The 21,271-nt window shown below is 40.5% G+C and overlaps 1 protein-coding gene across 3 annotated transcripts; it reads left to right on the top strand.

The window, feature by feature from the left end:
• Positions 1-1,469: 1,469 nt before the first annotated feature.
• Positions 1,470-16,918, top strand: LOC137100296 (NLR family CARD domain-containing protein 3-like). 3 transcript variants are annotated; one of them, XM_067478049.1, is made up of 9 exons: positions 1,470-1,607; positions 2,626-2,736; positions 3,983-4,061; positions 4,251-4,479; positions 4,725-6,522; positions 6,620-6,793; positions 12,596-12,769; positions 12,911-12,957; positions 14,566-16,918. In XM_067478049.1, the coding sequence occupies exons 2-9, from the start codon at positions 2,627-2,629 to the stop codon at positions 15,090-15,092; spliced, it is 3,138 nt and encodes a 1,045-aa protein (XP_067334150.1). In that variant the 5' UTR covers positions 1,470-1,607; position 2,626; the 3' UTR covers positions 15,093-16,918. The 3 variants fall into 3 exon arrangements, 2 of the variants coding, with proteins under 2 accessions (XP_067334150.1, XP_067334138.1); XR_010910882.1 differs by lacking the exons at positions 12,911-12,957; positions 14,566-16,918 and adding an exon at positions 6,888-11,628 and having other exon boundaries at positions 12,596-12,730; XM_067478037.1 differs by lacking the exons at positions 12,596-12,769; positions 12,911-12,957; positions 14,566-16,918 and adding an exon at positions 6,888-12,585.
• Positions 16,919-21,271: the final 4,353 nt, after the last annotated feature.

Here is a 21,271-nt window from a genome sequence, read left to right as displayed (position 1 = left end):
GCCCCTTCCCCTAACCCTAATGTCACAGGCAAATGCAGCACAAGTCAATAAGAAGCAAAGATTGATCAAACAATGGCTCTATAAGTTCATCATATTCAACTGTTTCATGTCTTTGACATGAAACAGACAGCTTGACTTTAACCTAAAGTCAAGCTGTGTAGCATGAAGAGCTCACAAAGCAGAGTCTAAACACAACAGCTGCTGCACAGAGAACTTGTGCATGTGCAGTAAACTCTTGGTGACTTCACACTGCTGTAAAAACTGAGTATTTCCAGCACCTGTGACCTTTGACACAAAGTGGAACATAATTGTGAACTGAAGGGAAAATGATAAATGGTTTTCACAGTTTTTCAGAAATAAATATCCACAAATTGTGGCCTGTATTTGTATTCAGCTGAGTCAATACTTTGTAAAACCACCTTTTGATGCAATAACAAAAGTCTTTTGGGGTTTGTCTCTACCAGCTTTGCACATCTAGAGAGTAAAACTTTTGCAAATTCTTCTTTGCAAAATAGCTCAAGCTCAGTCAGATTGGATGGAAAGTGTCTGTGAACAGCAATTTTTAAGTCTTGCCACAGATTCTCAGTTGGATTTAGGTCTGGACTGTGAGAGAGAGATGGAGGGGAGGATGGAAGGGCAGATGCTGTGACACTGGACTGTTACTGGGTCATTCTAACACATGAATATGCTTTGATCTAAACCATTCCATTGTAGCTCTGACTGTATGTTTAGGGTTGTTGTCCTGCTGGAAGGTGAACCTCTTTCCCAGTCTCTAGTCTTTTGCAGACTCTCACAGGTTTTCTTCTAGGATTGTTCTGTATTTGGCTCCATCCATCTTCCCATGAACTCTGACCAGCTTCCCTGTCCCTGCTGAAAAAAGCATCCCCAGAACAGGATGCTGGCACCACCATGTTTCAGGGTGGGGATGGTGTGTTCAGGGTGATGTGCAGTGTTTCACACATAGGATTTTGCATTTAGGCGAAAAGTTCAATTTTAGTCTCATCTGACCAGAGAACCTTCTCCACAGGTTTGCTGTGTCTCCTACATGGTTTGGTGGGGAGTTCTTATGGCTTTCTTTCAACAATGGCTTTCTTCTTGCTACTCTCCCATAAACACCACATTTGTGGAGTGCACAACTAATAGTTGTCCTGTGGACAGATTCTCCCACCTGAGCTGTGGATCTCTGCAGCTCCTCCAGAGTTAACATGGGCCTCTTAGCTGCTTCTCTGATTAATGTGACACAGACTGAACATCATTCAGTTCCAGTTCAAGTGTGTTTGCAGAGCAGCATCAGTGGTGGATCTCCACCATTTTCCATTTCCTGAGGATGTTGCTGTCATGGAGATTCTCTGGTCAGTCAGCACCATCTAGTGGACAGGTAGTAGAACTCCATCATCTGATGTGGGAGTTCTTTGACACTGGGTTTCTGAAACAGGTTCCACTGGTTTTGACATCACTCGATTGTTTTTTTAGACTTGGACTCTGAAGTTATGAGAATGTGACGGCGTCTTCAGATCAAATGCTCACAGACACCAGGACTGAGGAGCTTCTTCTTTACACATGAAGGTGGAAAGTGTCTGGAAGTGGACTTGAAGTGAGTTCAGCAGGTGAGAATCCTACTAGAGAAATGTGTAAATGTGTGATGAACAGGATCACTGGGATCACATTGTGTTGTATCACTGATTGACTGGAGAGTAGAAATTTTTCTGGATGATGATGGTCTGTTTCCTAAGATCTGTTGAATTCTTCAGATTTTGATTCTTCAGAGTTTCTCTCTGAGTTAAAGGAGAGTGGATTGAGAATGATTTGCAGATTTTACTGTCAGTGGTTCTCAGGTAGAACCAACAGCAGTTTGATTGTAATCTGAGCTCAGAGTGTCAGAACTGGTCGGACGACTTGGATCAAACTGGCTGAGCTGCATTTTATCCAAAACACAAACATCTTCCAACACTGAGACAGATTTGGTTTGAATGAAAGCTCTTTAGCACAGTCCATATGTGGACTGTCCCAGAGGTTGCAGAGTCCTTAGATGGACCTGCTCAGTGGGTCTGATGGAAAGATCAGCTGCTTCACTGTTTTCTACTTTATCCGTTATATGTTAGAGAGGAAGGACAACTAATGTGTCCTGTGATGAAACCTTGCTGTAAGCTCTCCCTGCAGGTATGGACTTTATGAATCAGTGTGAGGACAGAGAGGAGGGAGTCCCTCCCTCTAAAACCACTCTATGTGGGGGACATAAGAGCCAGACCAAAGACCAGAGGTGAGATGAGGATCTCTAACTGTCCATGACTCTTGTCCGTGTCAAATCAGTCCACCATCATTATTCCCACTCACTGTCACATCTGCCACTCAGCTCCTCAATAACAGCTTAGAAGAACTAATCATGAACTACTAACTGTCTCAGTTAACAAAGAGCCAACCACTGATTAGTCAACTAACCAACTAAGATGAGACAGAGTCTTTCATCAGATTCCATGTGGATGAACAGGAGAACGTTCCTCATCCACTGTCTTCTTACTGACTTTGTATCTGCTTCTAACATTTCAGCTGCTGACAGTCTGCTCACAATTCATCTGCTTTCAGCTTTAAACTACTTTTCATTTGTCTCTTGTTTGTTTGGATCAGGATGAAGAAGCAGAGACCAGGCTCTGCTGAACTCAGCTGGGTCTCTATGAAGAGTGACCGGTCTGTTGGTCGCAATATTGACTTTAAAGGTGAACAACCTGCTCATGGAAGGTAAGAAATGTTTTAGTTATTGTCAGACTCAAGACTCTAAGATTGGAAGACTTCTCTTGGTCCCGAGCTTTATAATTTTTGTTAAATTTTGTTAAATAAAGCGGCACATGCTGCTTTTGCCAACCTGAGTCCATGTCAAAGTCGATACAAGAACACCGGAAATCTGAGAGACATGCAGGCAAAATATAATAAACATAACCTGTGACATAGAAGATAATTAAATAGAAATATTCTGCTGAGCTAAGGGCGACTGTGCCACAGGAGGTAGAGCAGTTGATCAAATTAAGGATCAAATTATTCACTTTAAAGATGAACAAGCAAAGTTAAGAATCTCAAACTGAACTATGTATTTAATTGACAGAGAAAAATAATAATTACTTTACTTCAGAACTTTACTGAACTTCCTGCTTTAATAACTGCTGATCTCTGTCACTATCAACTCCACAGCTGTTGGTGGTAGTTTACACATAAGCCTGACAGGACAATGTGCACGTGTGTGTCAGTGAACTGAACACTTACACATTATCCAGTACCTTCTTTATATTTAGTGGTGGGGCGACACGTCAACATAATCGATTACAAAATACATTGATTAATGAAAAGTGCTTCAACACGTCACATGTTGGGCTACACATTAATGCTACACAAAGATTCGGTACCTGGTACAACAAAGAAATGACCTCGCAGTGTGCAGATTTACTTGTTAAAGGTGAAGTAGAGCACAAAAATATAAATATTTGTGTTCTGAAATCACCGGGTATGAATTCTTACAGACACCACTGAGATTAGTGAATAAGAAAATAAACTTGTGGAGCAGCTTCTTCTCTCTGAGTCTGAGTGAGGACGGAGCTCAGCCAAGTGTCCCTGTCTGCAGCAGAGAGGGACACAGCTCAGGTAAAGTCACAATTACTCCTTAGCTCGACAGGACAACATCAGTGGTCGTTTGGTTCCATGTGTAAAAACGCTATATAATAATATAATAAATGTGCAGAAAAGTGAAAATTTCAGCTGTGACCACAGTTCCTCATCCACTTGAAGTTCAGATGTCCATGCATTTCAATTCCCAGCTCAACTAGAGAGTTAATAAAGAAAAACAAATCACTTCATATGTGAAGGTCAATGAATCTAAAATCTGTACACATTTAGCCACTGTACTGCAATTGTCAGTGTTTCATATTTGTTCACGTAAGCAATTTCCATTTAACTTGTTTACTCATCCATCCATTCATTTCTATTTTCTCCCCAGAGTTGAGCAGCAGAGCTCAGAGGTTCACAGTGATCAGTTTGCCCAGCAGCATCAACCAGACCTGGACTCCATATTTATGGTCTGTACATGTACAATCACACTTTGTCTATGAACTACATAAACCCCAGACTGAATGTTCAACAACCATTCAGGTCCTAACAGAGTCCATGCTGCTGTGTTCAGACCAGCAGGTCTTCAGACTGACAGATGAATCACATGTTGTCTTCTACCAGTTTAAATGAAATGTTCACTTCTCATTCTGTTCCAGCTGCTGGAGGACAACATTGTCACTTTTGTGAAGAACCAGCTGAAAGAGATCCAGAGGGTCCTGAGACCAGATTACCCAGAATGCTCAGAGAGTCAGAAGGAGGATGAGGAGGTGTTGGACAGTGAGGATGAAGAACAGAGGAGGAACAGCAGAGAGTCATTTGTGAAGATCACAGTGAACTTCCTGAGGAGAATGAAGCAGGAGGAGCTGGCTGACTGTCTGCAGAGCAGTAAGAGGATTTGAACAGATTTAACATGATGGAAAGAGGAAATGGAAACAGCAGGAGAGAGGTTTCCATTTCCAAAATCTGCTGTAAATATGCTGCACACATCTGTATCAAATCAAAGGCTGTTTGTCCTCCACTGATGATAAAACTGATGGAGGAAGAAAAACTCTATAGACACTTAAATGTTTAGATTCTCTGATTTTCTGAAGGATCCACTCACTGATTTCATTTCTTCTTTGTTCATTCAGGATTTGATGCTGCAGTGTGTGGACGTAAACTCAAGTCTAACCTGAAGAAGAAGTTCCAGTGTGTGTTTGAGGGCATCGCTAAAGCAGGAAACCCAACCCTTCTGAATCAGATCTACACAGAGCTCTACATCACAGAGGGAGGGACTGGAGAGGTCAATGATGAACATGAGGTCAGACAGATTGAAACAGCATCCAGGAAACCAGACAAACCAGAAACAACAATCAGACAAGAAGACATCTTTAAAGCCTCACCTGGAAGAGTGGAACCAATTAGAACAGTGATGACAAAGGGAGTGGCTGGCATTGGGAAAACAGTCTTAACACAGAAGTTCACTCTGGACTGGGCTGAAGACAAAGCCAACCAGGACATACAGTTCACATTTCCATTGACTTTCAGAGAGCTGAATGTGCTGAAAGAGAAAAGGTTCAGCTTGGTGAAACTTGTTCATCACTTCTTTCCTGAAACCAAAGAAGCAGGAATCAGCAGGTTTGAAGAGTTCCAGGTTGTGTTCATCTTTGACGGTCTGGATGAGTGTCGACTTCCTCTGGACTTCCACAACAATGAGATCCTGACTAATCTTACAGAGTCCACCTCAGTGGATGTGCTGCTGACAAACCTCATCAGGGGAAACCTGCTTCCCTCTGCTCGCCTCTGGATAACCACACGACCTGCAGCAGCCAATCAGATCCCTCCTGAGTGTGTAGACATGGTGACAGAGGTCAGAGGGTTCACTGACCCACAGAAGGAGGAGTACTTCAGGAAGAGATTCAGAGATGAGGAGCAGGCCAGCAGAATCATCTCCCACATCAAGACATCACGAAGCCTCCACATCATGTGCCACATCCCAGTCTTCTGCTGGATGACTGCTACAGTTCTGGAGGATGTGTTGAAAACTAGAGAGGGAGGAGAGCTGCCCAAGACCCTGACTGAGATGTACATCCACTTCCTGGTGGTTCAGTCCAAACTGAAGAACATCAAGTATGATGGAGGAGCTGAGACAGATCCACCCTGGAGTCCAGGGAGCTGGAAGATGATTGAGTCTCTGGGAAAACTGGCTTTTGAGCAGCTGCAGAAAGGAAACCTGATCTTTTATGAATCAGACCTGACAGAGTGTGACATCAATATCAGAGCAGCCTCAGTGTACTCAGGAGTGTTCACACAGATCTTTAAAGAGGAGAGAGGACTGTACCAGGACAAGGTGTTCTGCTTCGTCCATATGAGTGTGCAGGAGTTTCTGGCTGCTCTTCATGTCCATCTGACATTCAGCAACTCTGGAATCAATCTGTTGTCAGAATCAACATCTAACTCATCTAAAAAATTTAGAGACAAACATAAACTAAAAAATCTCTACCAGACTGCAGTGGACAAGGCTTTACAGAGTCCAAATGGACACCTGGACTTGTTCCTCCGCTTCCTCGTTGGGTTTTCAGTGCTGAACAATCAGACTCTCCTACGAGGCCTGCTGACCCAGACAGGAAGTGGATCACAGACCAATCAGGAAACAGTCCAGTACATCAAGGAGAAGATCAGTGAGAATCTGTCTGCAGAGAAAAGCATCAACCTGTTCCACTGTCTGAATGAACTGAATGATGGTTCTCTAGTGGAGGAGATCCAACAGTCCCTGAGATCAGGATGTCTCTCCACAGATAAACTGTCTCCTGCTCAGTGGTCAGCTCTGGTCTTCATCTTACTGTCATCAGAAAAAGATCTGGACATGTTTGACCTGAAGAACTACTCTGCTTCAGAGGAGGCTCTTCTGAGGCTGCTGCCAGTGGTCAAAGCCTCCAACAAAGCTCTGTATGTGCACATAGACTATTTCAGATTAAGTGGATTGTTGTTGGCATGACAGAAAACTAATGTTTGTAACTTGTTTGTTTTACTGGATAATTTTTAGACTGAGTGGCTGTAACCTCTCAGAGAGAAGCTGTGAAGCTCTGTCCTCAGTTCTCAGCTCCCAGTCCTCTAGTCTGAGAGAACTGGACCTGAGTAACAATGACCTGCAGGATTCAGGAGTAAAGCTGTTGTGTGATGAACTGAAGCAACATCACTGTAGACTGGAAACTCTCAGGTCACTTAACAGCTATTTTTTTCAAGTTTACACATTCAATTGTTTGTGTTTCTATATCTGAACTTTGTTTTAACTGACTAAAAATCTATTTCAGGCTGAGTGACTGTAAACTCTCAGAGATAAGTTGTGAAGCTCTGTCCTCAGTTCTCAGCTCCCAGTCCTCTAGTCTGAGAGAACTGGACCTGAGTAACAATGACCTGCAGGATTCAGGAGTGAAGCTGCTGTGTGCTGGACTGAAGCAACATCACTGCAGACTGGAAACTCTCAGGTCAAGATTCAGATTTTTGTAAACATTCATTTGACAAACTATCCTGATGAAGAGGTTTGGTGACTCAGCAGATTGTTAGCTTTGTTCTAACCACAGAAACTTGACTTGTTTATAAAAAAACTGATTGAGTAAAGTTGCTAAACTATATTCAGTTGGACTTCAACATGTTTGATCTGAAGAATAAATAATATTCAATTCAATTTCAATTCAACTTTATTTATATAGCGCCAATTCACAACAAAGTCATCTCAGGGCACTTTACAGAATAAAGTCAAGATTATAAAGATGTATAGAGAGAACCCAACAATTCCCCCTGGAGCAAGCCATAGGCAACAGTGGAGAGGAAAAACTTCCTTTAACTCCAGCAGAACCAGGCTCAGGGTGGACGGCCATCTGCCTCGACCGGTTGGGGTGAGTGGAAAGGGGAGAGAGAAAAGAACAGAGCAACAAAAAGCAACAACAAAATATCAGGCAGGTTGGTAGGACCAGTAGCTGCACGCTGGAAGACACACAGCTTCAAAGCCGGGGGACACCTGCAGAAAGGGACAGAGAGAAGGGGACAGAGGAGGACAAAGACAACTACGGGAGAGAACACACAGAGTTAATGACATACAGTGGTGACAATTGCGGGGTGAGAGGAGAGGAGAGATGGTCAAGAGGAGGAAAGGAGCTCAGTGCATTGGGGGGTGGGTCCCCCAGCAGTCTAAGCCTATGGCAGCATAACTATAACTAACTATATGCTTTATTAAAGAGGAAGGTTTTAAGCCTAGACTTAAAAGTAGAGAGTGTGTCTGCTTCCTGAATCTGAACTGGGAGCTGGTTCCACAGGAGAGGAGCTTGATACCTAAAGGCTCTGCCTCCCATTCTACCTTTGGAAATTCTGGGAACCACAAGTAGGCCTGCATTCTGAGAGCGAAGTGGTCTACTGGGATGATATGGTGCTATGAGGTCTTCTATATATGATGGAGCCTGACCATTCAGAGCTTTATATGTAAGAAGCAGGGTTTTAAATTCTATTCTAGATTTAATGGGAAGCCAATGGAGAGAAGCTAGTGAAGGTGAAATATGATCTCTCTTGCTAGTTCCAGTCAGCACTCTTGCTGCAGCATTTTGGATTAATTGCAGGCTCTTTAGGGAGTTATTGGGGCATCCTGAAAGTAGGGAATTACAGTAGTCCAACCTAGAAGTAACAAATGCATGGACCAGTTTTTCAGCATCACTTTGAGACAGTATGCTCCTAATTTTGGCAATGTTCTGTAGGTGGAAGAAGGCTGTTCTAGAGATTTGTTTTATATGTGACTTAAAGGACAGATCCTGATCAAAAATAACTCCAAGGTTCCTTGCAGTAGTACTGGAGGCCAGACTTATGCCATCTAGTGTAACAATATTGTTGGACATCATATCTCTGAGATTTTTGGGCCCAAATACTATGACTTCAATTTTGTCTGAGTTTAGAAGTAAAAAATTGTGGGACATCCAGGCCTTTATGTCTTGTAGGCTTGAAGCTTTATTAACTGATTATTTTCATCTGGTTCCATAGATAAATATAGCTGGGTATCATCAGCATAGCAGTGGAAATTTATGGAGCGCTTTCTAATAATGTTGCCTAAAGGAGACATATATAAAGTAAAAAGTATTGGTCCTAACACAGAGCCTTGTGGGACTCCATAGCTAACCTTTGTGTGCATGAAGGATTAATCATTAACATTAACACATTGAAATCTATCAGATAGATAAGATTTAAACCAACCTAGTGCAGTTCCTGTAATTCTAATTTCATGTTCCAGTCTCTGTAATAAAATGTTATGATCAATGGTATCAAATGCAGCACTAAGATCTAACAGAACAAGTATAGAGATGAGTCCAGTATCTGAGGCCATGAGAAGATCGTTGGTGACTTTTACCAGTGCTGTTTCTGTACTATGATGAACTCTAAATCCTGACTGAAAGTCTTCATACAAATTATTCCTATGAAGGTGATCACATAATTGTTTTTCAACTACTTTTTCAATTATTTTAGAAATAAAGGGGAGATTAGATATTGGTCTGTAATTGGCTAAAACACCTGGGTCAAGACAGGGTTTTTTAAGTAGTGGTTTAATTACAGCTACCTTATAGGCCTGTGGTACATAGCCTGTTTCTAAAGACAGATTGATGATATCTAATATGAACGTATCTATTAAGGGTAAAGCTTCCTTGAGCAGCTTAGTTGGAATAGGGTCTAGCAGACAGGTTGTTGGTTTAGATGAGGTAATAATTGAAGTTAGCTCAGAGAGATCTATGGGTAAAAAGCAGTCTAACAGGGATTGGGGCCTTATTGATGATTCTAGCACTGCTGTACATGAAGATCTATCTGTAATTTTTGGGGGGAGGATCTGGTGAATTCTTTCTCTAATATCTTCAATTTTATTCATAAAGAAAGTCATGAAGTCATTGCTGCTCAGAGTTAAGGGAAAACTAGGCTCAACAGAACTATGGCTCTTAGTCAGCCTGGCTACAGTGCTGAACAGAAACCGGGGGTTGTTCTTGTTTTCTTCTATTAATGATGAATAATATGCTGTTCTGGCATCACGGAGCTTTTTTGTACATTTTTAAACTATTTTTCCAGGCTAAATGAGATTCTTCTAAATTTCTGGAACACTTCCTTTCTAACTTTCGTGTTTTCTGTTTTAAGTTGCGTGTTTGTGAACTATACCATGGAGATCACCTCTTCTGGTTTACTGCCTTCTTTTTCAGAGGGGCAACACTATCGAGTATTGTACGTAGTGAGGCTGCAGAATTGTCAACAAGATAATCTACTTGTGCAGTAGTAACATTAAGGAGACTACTTTCCATTGTATTAACATATGGTGAAGCAAATGATGAAGAAATAATTTCTTTAAATTTGTTGACAGCTTTTTCACTTAAGCATCTGCTATAGTGGAATTTTTCCCTAACTGCTGTATAGTCCGTTATTGTAAATTCAAATGTTATTAAAAAATGGTCAGACAGAAGACAGTTGTGAGGAAATATGGTTAAATTATCCGCTTCAGTTCCATACGTAAGGACAAGGTCTAACTTGTGACTAAAACAGTGAGTGGGTTTATTTACATTTTGGGAAAAACCAATTGAATCTAATAATGAATTAAACGCAGTGCTCAGGCAGTTACTGTCAGCATCTACATGAATGTTAAAGTCACCCACTATAATGACTTTATCTGTACTAAGCAATAAATCAGATAGAAAATCAGAAAATTTTATCAAAAACTCTGAATAAGGGACTGGAGGACGGTACACAATAACAAATAATAGTGGTTTTTGAGTTTTCCAGTTTGGGTGTGAAAGGCTAAGAGTAAGACTCTCAAATGAGTTATAACTATGTTTAGGTTTAGGAATTATTGATAAGCTAGAGTGAAATATTGCTGCTACTCCTCCACCTCGGCCTGTGCTTCTAGGAACATGATAATTAATATGACTTGGGGGGGTTGACTCATTTAAACTGACATATTCTTCCTGCTGCAACCAGGTTTCAGTAAGACAAAATAAATCAATTTGATGATCATTTATCAAGTCATTTACTAACAGAGATTTAGAAGAGAGAGATCTGATATTTAATAATCCACATTTAATAGTTTTGGGGTTTTGTTCTGTAAGAGGAGTAGTCTTAACTTTTATTAGGTTTTCATGATTAACTCCTCTTGTTGTCATATTTACTTTATGTAATTTAGGTCGGGGAACAGACACAGTCTCTATAGGTATGCGGGAGTTGTGGGGGGGTGACGGTTGTAAGGATACTGCAGAGAGGCGTGTAGGACTGGATCTCAGCACCCTAGGCTCAAATCTGGATTGTCATACTTTTGGTTGTCTAATAAAACCAGCCATATTTCTGGATAAGAAAGCTGCACCATCTAAAGTAGGATGGATGCCATCTCTCCTAATCAGCCTAGGTTTTCCCCAAAAACGTTTCCAATTATCTATGTAGCCCACATCGTTTGCTGGACACCACCTAGACAGCCAGCGGTTGAATGACGACATGCGGGTGTACATGTCGTCACTGGTCAGATTTGGCAGGGGACCAGAGAAAATTACGGAGTCCGACATTGTTTTGGCAAAGTTACACACCGATTCAACATTCATTTTAGTGACCTCCGATTTGCGTAATCGGGCGTCATTAACTCCCACGTGAATAATAATCTTACTGTATTTACGTTTATCCTTAGCCAGGAGTTTCAAATATGATTCAACGTCGCCTGCTCTGGCCCCAGGAAGACATTTGACTACGGCCGCTGGAGTCTCTAACTTCACGTTTCTGACTATGGAGCTGCCAATTACCAGAGTTGGTTTCTCAGCGGGTTTGTCGCTTAGTGGGGAAAATCGATTAGAAACGTGAACCGACTGGTGCTGAACCTCGGGCGTCTGTTTAGCATTAGATCTCTTACGAACCGTCACCCAGCTGGACTGGCTTCCCGGCTGCACGGGAACTGACGGGGGACAGCTAGCAGGGGCTACGCTAGGTCGACCCACACCAGCTACCGGGGCCTGACTAGCTGAGTTGTTTTCCATGGTGCGGAGCCGCGCTTCCAATTCCGTGAGCCTCGCCTCCAAAGCTGCAAAAACCTTACACTTATTACATAAACCATTATCACTAAAGGAGGCAGAGGAAAAACTGAACATGAGACACACCAAGCAAGTGAGAGAAGGAGAGACAGAGGGAGACAGAGAAGCCATTGCTAATGGATAACTGCTAAGCTAACGAAGCTAATATAGGTGAAATCTAGAATTTGTAAACTTTAGCTGGTTATGTTTTGCAAAAGCAGGTGCTTGTGTACTACAAGCGTATGTTACGACTAAGTATTAATTCTTGTGTGAAGAAATCACTTATTTAAGTAAAAATAACAGCTACAATTAATCATTAAACAGTCCGGTAGAAACCCAAGAGTGTGCAGAAACAGGAAGTGACGCAATACGCTTACCGCACGAGGAGCCCAACAGGTTCAATCAGACTTGGCACCTAATCCAGAGAATAGTCAATCTAACATCAAACCATCATTGCTCCAAGACACTGAATTTGATCATCTCATGATGATATAAATAATATAAAATAATCCCCACAACCGATAAAATATCAATAATTGAAGTGTACACAGATGAACTAATGCAGAGCGTTTACTTCTCACTAACTACAAGGCTCTAATGTCATTGTATTATTGTCAGAAATGAAAGGAACAAATGATGAACATTAGTTACTATAACACACATGAGATTCTGCAGATCATAAGCAGGAAAATATGTTTTCACTTGTGTAGCAAACTCCTCTGACCTCTCCAGTGTCCTTGCAGAGGCAAAGAGCAGGTCCACAACCTGACTTGGTTCCACGATCCACCTTAATTGTAGTTTGTACAGTTGGCTGTTTAGTTGGTAAAAAGGTGGAGCAGGAATTTAAATTATGACATTTTATAGCCTAGATTTAGTTTATGGTTATGTCTCCAGCAAATTAATAAAGTCTTGTCCTGTTATAGAAACGTGTGTGTGTGTGTGTGTGTGTGTGTGTTTAGTCTGTCAGGTTGTCTGATCACAGAGGAAGGCTGTGCTTCTCTGGCCTCAGCTCTGAGCTCCAACCCCTCCCATCTGAGAGAGCTGGACCTGAGCTACAATCATCCAGGAGACTTGGGAGTGAAGTTGCTGTCTGCTGGACTGGAGGATCCAAACTGGAGACTGGACACTCTCAGGTATGGACAGATGGACAGACAACAGCAGCTCTCACACTGTTTCTCTGTGTCTGTGACTAACTGATGAACTCTGGTTCATGTTTAATGGTGGAGATGAGTGAAGGTGGATGAAGCTGATTCTGACTTTGTCTCTGTCTCCAGGTTGGACCATGGTGGACCACAGAGACTGAAACCTGGTCTGAGGAAGTGTGAGTGTGTTTTAAGTTTGATTCCTGAGAACACAGCTGCACATGTTCCACTAGATTTGAAGCTTTTCTTGACTGAAGAACAAAGATGAATTTCTCCAGAGTTTCATTCAGGATTTAGCTTCTGTTTTTTGTCAGTGTGGCTGGAAAGATGTTAGAATTCAATCAATCAATTTCAAATCCACAAACACAACAAAGTGAACACAGTGATCCAACAAAACTTAGAAATACATTTTATTAACAGTGGAGCCAACAGAAAGTGAACTTTGTTTCTTCTGGGTCTTTTGACTGTCACTGAAGAGTTTTGTTACCTTCAGGTGCTGCTCGGTAACTAGTACTTCACAGGTTTGACCAATGGAAGTTGTGTTCAAGGACCCCTCACTTTCTTCTGTGTGTTTAATAAATCAGTGTTCAGAAACTGAATTTACTGTACAAAGCATTCAAATAATGGAAATAGTTTCTTTCTTCAGTTAGCTGGAAGCTCAAAGTTAGTCTTAGATTGATAGGTTGGTCCTTCCTAGTTTGGTTAGAAAACTGTGCTCTTAAGCCTGATTGTCTCCCACTCAGTTAAGGCTCACAGATCACATGTCTTGGAGTCATTTTTTATAGTGACTTGTATCAAACAAAGCTCACTCCCAGGTCTGTCTAGTTTAATGTTCTGCATGATGACATGTCTTACTGTACGTTTGGCTTTGGTGCTCTGCCCCTTTATCCAGACATTGTGAGAAGCAGCATAATCTGGTATCAGGGCCACATCCCCTTATTGGAGGTTCCATCCTGATCTTGTCCACTTCTGACAACTTTGTGGTGCAGAAAAGACTGTTCAGAAATGCTGTCTCTGTGCAGCAGGAAGGTGTAGAGCACTAAAAGTTGGAGATGAAGCCCTGTAATTGGTAAAAACAGGGTCTTTGAAGGAGCTAAGGTGGCTTGTAGCAGAGTATGTGGTGGAGAGCATGAGGACAGAATCCTCATTAGCCACATTCAGACCAAGTTGATTCAGTCAAAGACTGAAGAGGTGAGTTTTTAGCTGCTCGCTGATTGGGTGCAGTTCATTTGGTCTATAAAGGAAGGAGGTTTAACTTCAGGCTCTGTGAGGAGGACACATGAATGTTTGGGTCATTTGTGTGAAAGCACTGGCGATGATCTGTGTGTATATTAAAACCTTTTCAAATATTCAGTAAAGACATGTATTGATTGTATCAATACTATTGACAACACATACAGACACTAGGAAAAAGTTTGCAACAGCTTTAAAACACATTGAAACACGTGTCTTTAAAGATGAAGCTTCACTAAACACCAGGAGGTGAAAAATAGACTTCAAGTGGAAGAAAACAGATGTTCCAGAGTTGACTTGTGTCTAATATGTGTATGATGTGGATTTCATTGATACATTTCATAACATGCAATTCTATCTGCTCTGTGAGATGCTCAAGTGGATTGTTGTTCTAACTGGATTGTTGAATTTCATTTGAAATGGAGTCAAACATTCTTCACAGTTGATGATGAAATGGAAGTTGGAATGATTTACTTTCAGTCATTGTCAGTAAAGTTGGTGATAATTCAACAGATGATAAACTGCAGCTGTTTGTGTCTTGTTCTCTCCATCAGATGCCTGTGAACTGGAACTGGACCCAAACACAGTAAACCGAAAACTACAACTGTCTGACAACAACAGGAAGGTGACACGTGTGACGGAGGATCAGTCATATCCTGATCATCCAGACAGATTTGACTTCTGTCCTCAGCTGCTGTGTAGAAATGTTGTGACTGGTCGCTGTTACTGGGAGGTCGAGTGGAGAGGAAGAGTTTATATATCAGTGAGTTACAGAGGAATCAGAAGGAAAGGAAATAGTTATGACTGTTTGTTTGGATGGAACGATCAGTCCTGGAGTCTGAGCTGCTCTGATCATAGTTACTCTGTCATCCATAATAAGATAAAAACACCCATCTCCTCGTCCTCAGTCTCTCACAGAGTAGCAGTGTATGTGGACTGTCCTGCTGGCTCTCTGTCCTTCTACAGTGTCTCCTCTGACAAACTGATCCACCTCCACACCTTCAACACGACATTCACTGAACCTCTGTGTCCGGGGTTCTTGATCTATCCTAGTTCCTCGTTGTCTCTGTGCATTGTGTAGGTGTGAGAGTGTCTCCTGTGGACAAAAACTGTGCTGACTGAAGATCAGCTGCTGAAATCAAAGTTCCCTCTGTTCACCATCACACACACTCTGCACCATTGATACTTGGACTTAAGAGAAACATTTGGATGGTTCTTTCATTACTGCCAATCATTTAGGTTGCTGTCAGGTTTGTGTTGATGATGTTCACTCTTGCACCAAGTCATCCACACTGTCCACCCTGAGTCTTTGTGTTTTCCTAATTAGAACATGACAAATGTCATTGTTTTAAGACAATAGCATCTATCACATTTCCACAGAACTTCAGCACTAACAGCAAAGAAAGAGAAAAAGAATGAGCAGGATGCACAGACTGTGATCCTGCCTCCGATATAAGTAGGAGAATAATGAAAACTCTGATGTGGACGCTCGACTTGTGTGGTTAGTGTGGAGCAGAGTTCATCTTTGTGTCTCAGAAACTAAATGTCAGAGTAATGACACTTGGTTCACCACTACATCATGATGTACTGCTTCACATACAAGATGGTAGCCACCACACCACCAACTGGCCATTTATGGATCTATGGATTTATGGGGAAATATTTTTCTTGCATCTGTTTTTACTTTCACATTTTTCAGTGTTTTCAGTCTCACAGTGATGATGGCTGTAAGCAACGGCAGCTTGGCTTCAGCGATCACGAGCATTTTCTTCAGGAAATGTTCTACTACTTCATTTGAATTCATGCAGATGTCATACGTACTTATACTTATCATCCGGTCTGATTCCTCCACCAAAAGTCCACCACAGTGATAAAAAGTCACTGAGCTGAGAGACGACTGACAAACTCAAAAAAGAACATTTCCTGATTTTCAAAAAAACTATTTTTTTATTAGAAATTTCAAATAGTGCTTGAATTGTTTTATTAATTTTAAAAAACATCTTTCCATTATATGAACTGCTTTTCTTGTCACAGGGGAGTTGGAGGCAACTGATCTCTTTAATTAAATCAGATAAAAAAGGAAACAGCTGATATTCCTGAAATTTCACAAATAGGATAAGAAGTCACAGGATGTGTCATGTTTAGAGGACGGCTTAAGATCACAGTAGGCACTTTGTTGTTATAAGGCCTGAAAGAATGTAGTAGATAGAGGGTCCTGGGTTCACAAGATCTACAAGAAAGTGAAATAAAAAGTTTTATTGCTTTACAACTGACATTAACAGATAATCTAAAAAGGAACAAGAATGATGTCAATTATGTGCACCTGGTTTCTTCAGTCATGTTTTGTGAGGGTGGTAACTTCTTGGGTTTAAGTATAAATAGAAGGGGTTTGAGAAAGACAAGCCAGAAGACACCAACATCCATGTGTTCTTCTCAGTGCCGGCATGTGTTAAACTGAGATGGTTCATCACGCTGAGTCTCTGTCTTCTGTTTTAAAATTCTTCCAAGATCTAGTAACAGTTGACTAAGGAATTGGGAAAATTTCTATTAGATTTTGGCGACGAGGATGGGAAGACAAACTGGTCTTCAGTGTTTCACTTCCCTCTCTGAGCTCAGCAACCAGGGCAAAACAAAAATTCTGTACGAAGAAAAACTAAAATTACATCATTGTATCCTGCTGCCAACCAGTCAAATAGCATTGTCTCTTCATGTCTGTCCAGATGCAAATTCTAATCAGTTCTTTCAAGATTATATGTATACCTATATGTATGTACCAGTAAACATGTAACTTTGAGAGAATCAGCATTTAACAATACTACTATTTTCTGTAGTGTGAAAACCTCCAGATTCGATTTGTAAAGCCAAATTGTCAAGAATTGTACTAAAAACCTTTTGAGAAAAAGAAAATTGCCGTTGTTCTAGCAGATTCTGTCAGGACATTATATATAGTAACAGTTGAAATGGTATTTCAGAAATCGTCATTTAACCAGGAAGGAACAGATAATGCAGCTCTAATGTTTCCCTTAATGCTTGCACAAAGAAAACCATCTTTTTCTTTAGAACATTCTTTGCCATTTCTGTCACCATTTGCATTTATTTATTTTTTAAATCCATCCATCTATGTTGAGAGGGCAGTCTTGCATAGAAGATCTTTCTGATGATGTTCTGCAACTGATGAGTGAGGAGTTTTTTGGATTGAGTTCTCGTGCTGGGAGGCCTCCCATGTTTTGAGAACAAAAGCATACAAAACAAATTTCAAGTTGTCTGGAATTATAATAAATCTAACATTTGCATTATATAGTGTGGGTGATGGTGACTGACAACAGCACAACCTCTTGTATTGGAGGATCAACAGCCAAATTTTACCAACTCTGTCCTTTAAACTCCACATGTGATAAATTATCCAGGCGCAGTCAGCTTTGGTTTCCTTAGCACTGATTTTACAGTTAACAAAAGGTTTGCAGTTACACATCAGTTGCCAACGTGCATTTTAACATTTATTCAACAATGGGATGAATTAAAAAACAATTTAAAAGAAGGACAGTAAAATTGAAAAGTAATGTACTGTAGCAGGCACAAACACGACAGTCAGATGTGATTAAAGCAGTGGCAGGCAGACAAGAGATTTAATGCTTCTGAATGTTCATATTTGTGGTTGTCTTTTAATATTGTTGGTAATTTAATAATTTCTCCTGTAGTAGGGCTGGTTTAATTTAATTTAATTTAATCTTAATTTTGCTTCCTCACATTGTATTTTAAAATGTGATAAAACATTATTGTCTATTTATTGCATTTCAAACCTGCAATGAAAAATTTATTGAGTGTCACACTGTGACACCTCATTAATCCAGTGATCTCACATAATCGGCAATTCCTGAATCTGAACTGGGAGCTGGTTCCACAGGAGAGGAGCTTAATAGCTAAAGGCTCTGCCTCCCATTCTACCTTTGGAAATTCTGGGAACCACAAGTAGGCTTGTATTCTGGCATTGAAGTGGTCTATGATGGAGCGTGCCCATTCAGAGCTTTATATGTAAGAGGGTTTTAAATTCTATTCTAGATTTAATGGGAAGCCAATGGAGAGAAGCTAGTGAAGGTGAAATATGATATCTCTTGCTAGTTCCAGTCAGCACTCGTGCTGCAGCATTTTGGATTAATTGCAGGCTCTTTAGGGAGTTACTGGGGCATCCTGAAAGTAGGGAATTACAGCAGTCCAACCTAGAAGTAACAAATGCATGGACCAGTTTTTCGGCATCACTTTGAGACAGAATGCTCCTAATTTTAGCAATGTTCCGTAGGTAGAAGGAGGCTGTTCTAGATATTTGTTTTATATGTGAGGTAAAGGACAAATCCTGATCAAAAATAACTCCAAGGTTCCTTGCAGTAGTACTGGAGGCCAGATTTATGCCATCTAGAGTAATGATATGGTTGGACATCATATTTCAGAAATTTTTGGGCCCAAATACTATGACTTCAGTTTTGTCTGAGTTTAGAAGTAAAAAATTGTGGGACATCCAAGTCTTTGTGTCTTGTAGGTTTGAAGCTTGATTAACTGTTTTTTTTCCCGCTGGTTCCATAGATAGATAAAACTGTTTATCATCAGCATAGCAGTGTTTTCTAATAATGTTGCCTAAAGGAGACATATGTAAAGTAAAAAGTATTGGTCCTAACACAGAGCCTTGTGGAACTCCATAGCTAACCTTTGTGTACATGGAGGAACTGTAAATAGTTGCTAGGAAGAGGGACATCTGGAAAGCCTACTAAACCTGCTGCCACCATGATCCAGATAACTGGAAGATATTGGATGGTAATAATAATAATAATTCATTTTATATCTGAGACAAAGAGGGATGTAGAGTACGTCAAATCTGGGGGAGTAAAAAGTCAAAATGCTGTGTATTGTAGAGAGCAAAATCGGTCAGAATCAAAGGTCAAAGTAAAAAGGAGGAAGATTTTGTGACTGCATTTAATTTTTCTGAATTCTGTCTGCAGTCACAATCAGAGGAATGTAATCTGAAATGCTCTTTATCTCCACATTGGGAAGTTGAATTTTGTCTCCTGCTAAAGGAAGGACGCCAAGTTGCTGCTGGAGCCACGTCCACACCTTATATTTACTCTGATATTAACTAACTAAAGTTAAACAGCAACAAATTATGGACATTCTCACACAGACAACATAGTAAAGTACAACATACAACAATCAGAAGACTGTGGTGGTGAGATGGTGAAGCTGCTGGCTGTGTGGATCCAAACACTGTATTTGATTAAAAATATCTTATGATGGAATTAAATAAGCCAATATAATGAACGTTTGACACGAGTCTGCTCTTCACGAGTGTTCAATCAAAACATTTATCAGCTGATGAAGATCAGCATCAAACCAGCAGAGCTTCCTAGTGCTACGTAACAAGCAGCACACAGCCACACAGAAAGAAACATGTATTTTATGCAGATGTAGAGTCAAATGTTGGATTTTATTTAATGCTTTTACTGTGCTTTGAGTCAGGAGGTGGTGCATCACCATTTCACCATCATAATCTCCATGTTTGTTATGAAATTAAAAATGGTGCTTTATTAACTGTGTTGTCTGCATCAGCAAATTCATAATCTGTTTCTCTTTGCTACGATAATAAACTTGAGTTGATCTGAATTTTGGCTCAAACATCAGTTCAAGTTCAAACATCAATGACGCTGAAGCCACTGCTCAGGATAATGAACTTGCAGTTTACTGCTTTACCAGGTGAAACACTAATCATGACCAAAAACTTCCTAAATTCACTGCTGGAAATTCGACTATTCTACTAAATTCAACAGCAGGTTTGTTTGTACTAATGGAAACATCAGAGTCTGACCACAACCATTTTCATTGCAGCCTGCTCTGCATTAGTGACACTATGATGTTGTTAAATCATTGACAGACTGATGGTCTGATACTTCGTTCCAGAGCAAAGACATTAGTTTATCATTTATTGTCATTAATGTTTCCTTCATCAAAATGTTTCTGTTCATTTGTAAGAAAGAAAGAATAATTTCCTGTTTCATTTAATTATCTCCTGTTAATCTGCTTTTGGTGTGTGTGTGTGTGTGTGTGTGCTGGAGATCAGAAACTGAAAACAATATTTAAAAATAAAATGTTTTCAGTTTTGTAGCCAGGTTGTTCTACTTTAAATAGTTTCATAAATCCAAAAACAGAAAATCACAGTTTCCTGACTGGAGTAAATGAAACAACAAACTATTCTTTTTTTATCCACCAGACAAATGAATAAAAAGGTGTGAACACATTTACTTTCTTGTTACTTCCTGAACCAGACAGAAGGTTGAACCCTGACAGCAGCATCAGTAAAGTCGATCATGTTACTTTCTATCTGCCACAGAAAGTAGTTTATACTACAGTATAACTTTAACTGTTTTACTGCAGCACAGTAACAGTCAGTGAAGTTCAGCTACTGTCCGTCTGTCTCAGTCGTCTCAAGATGTCTTCAGATATTTACACCAAACCAGATTTTTCCAAGAAGGTGAGATACAACAGAAAGGTGGAGGAAGATGGAGGAGAGTGGGAGGAAAGAGAGGTGGATATCTACAAGAGTAGAGATGTTATCAGAGATGATGTCACTGATATTCAGGCACAGGAAGAAGGTAAGTGATTGGACACAGGTGTAAATCTGCTTTGTTGCTGTGTTCTGTCCACACAGCATCTACTGCACATCTGTTCATCTTGTTGCTCTTCCTGAATTTTGTTTACATTATTCTCCATTAAAGGTGTTTTGAGCTGGGACACATTTCCTAATATGATCCGAGTGTTTACTAAAGGATCATTGTTGTTGCAGATCATAAAGGTACTTTAGGCAAATTCCTTATTTTGGAATATAAAACTCATCTCTGTATCTTTGTCCCTACATGTTTCAGTTAGTTGGATGATGTTCTGTTACCAAAATGTACAGTAACACTAAGTCTCCACAGAAAACTCATTTTCAGGGGTTTTGTTGCTGAATGTGTTCAGTGTTTGGCATCAGTCCTACTGGTCACAGTTTAACATTGAATCAGTTTTCAGATCTGTAGAAGCATCAGCTCTGGTAAAGAGAGTTTTACCACAGAGTGGAACAAACACACAACAGGAAGAAGTGGGAGGTGTAAAGTAACTGTTCACTTTCAGCATCTGGTTTCAGGAACTAAGACTAATCCTTCCTGGTTTTCCCTGTTAAGAGATTGAGAGAATTCCTATTAAGAGAAGCCCAGGTAGGTCTGAACCAGTGAGCTCTTG

The sequence above is a fragment of the Channa argus genome, chromosome 1 (assembly GCF_033026475.1).
Source record: "Channa argus isolate prfri chromosome 1, Channa argus male v1.0, whole genome shotgun sequence".
NCBI classification, from domain to species: Eukaryota; Metazoa; Chordata; class Actinopteri; order Anabantiformes; family Channidae; genus Channa; species Channa argus.
The sequence above is the reverse complement of the archived record's forward strand: the minus strand, read 5'-3'. Positions and strand labels throughout refer to the sequence as shown.

Coding starts and splice junctions, on each gene's coding strand:
- LOC137100296 (XM_067478049.1), top strand. CDS start 2,627: ATGAAGAAGCAGAGACCAGGCTCTGCTGAACTCAGCTGGGTCTCTATG. Junction 6,523..6,619: donor AAAGCCTCCAACAAAGCTCT/GTATGTGCACAT, acceptor GATAATTTTTAG/ACTGAGTGGCTGTAACCTCT. Junction 12,958..14,565: donor GAAACCTGGTCTGAGGAAGT/GTGAGTGTGTTT, acceptor TCTCTCCATCAG/ATGCCTGTGAACTGGAACTG.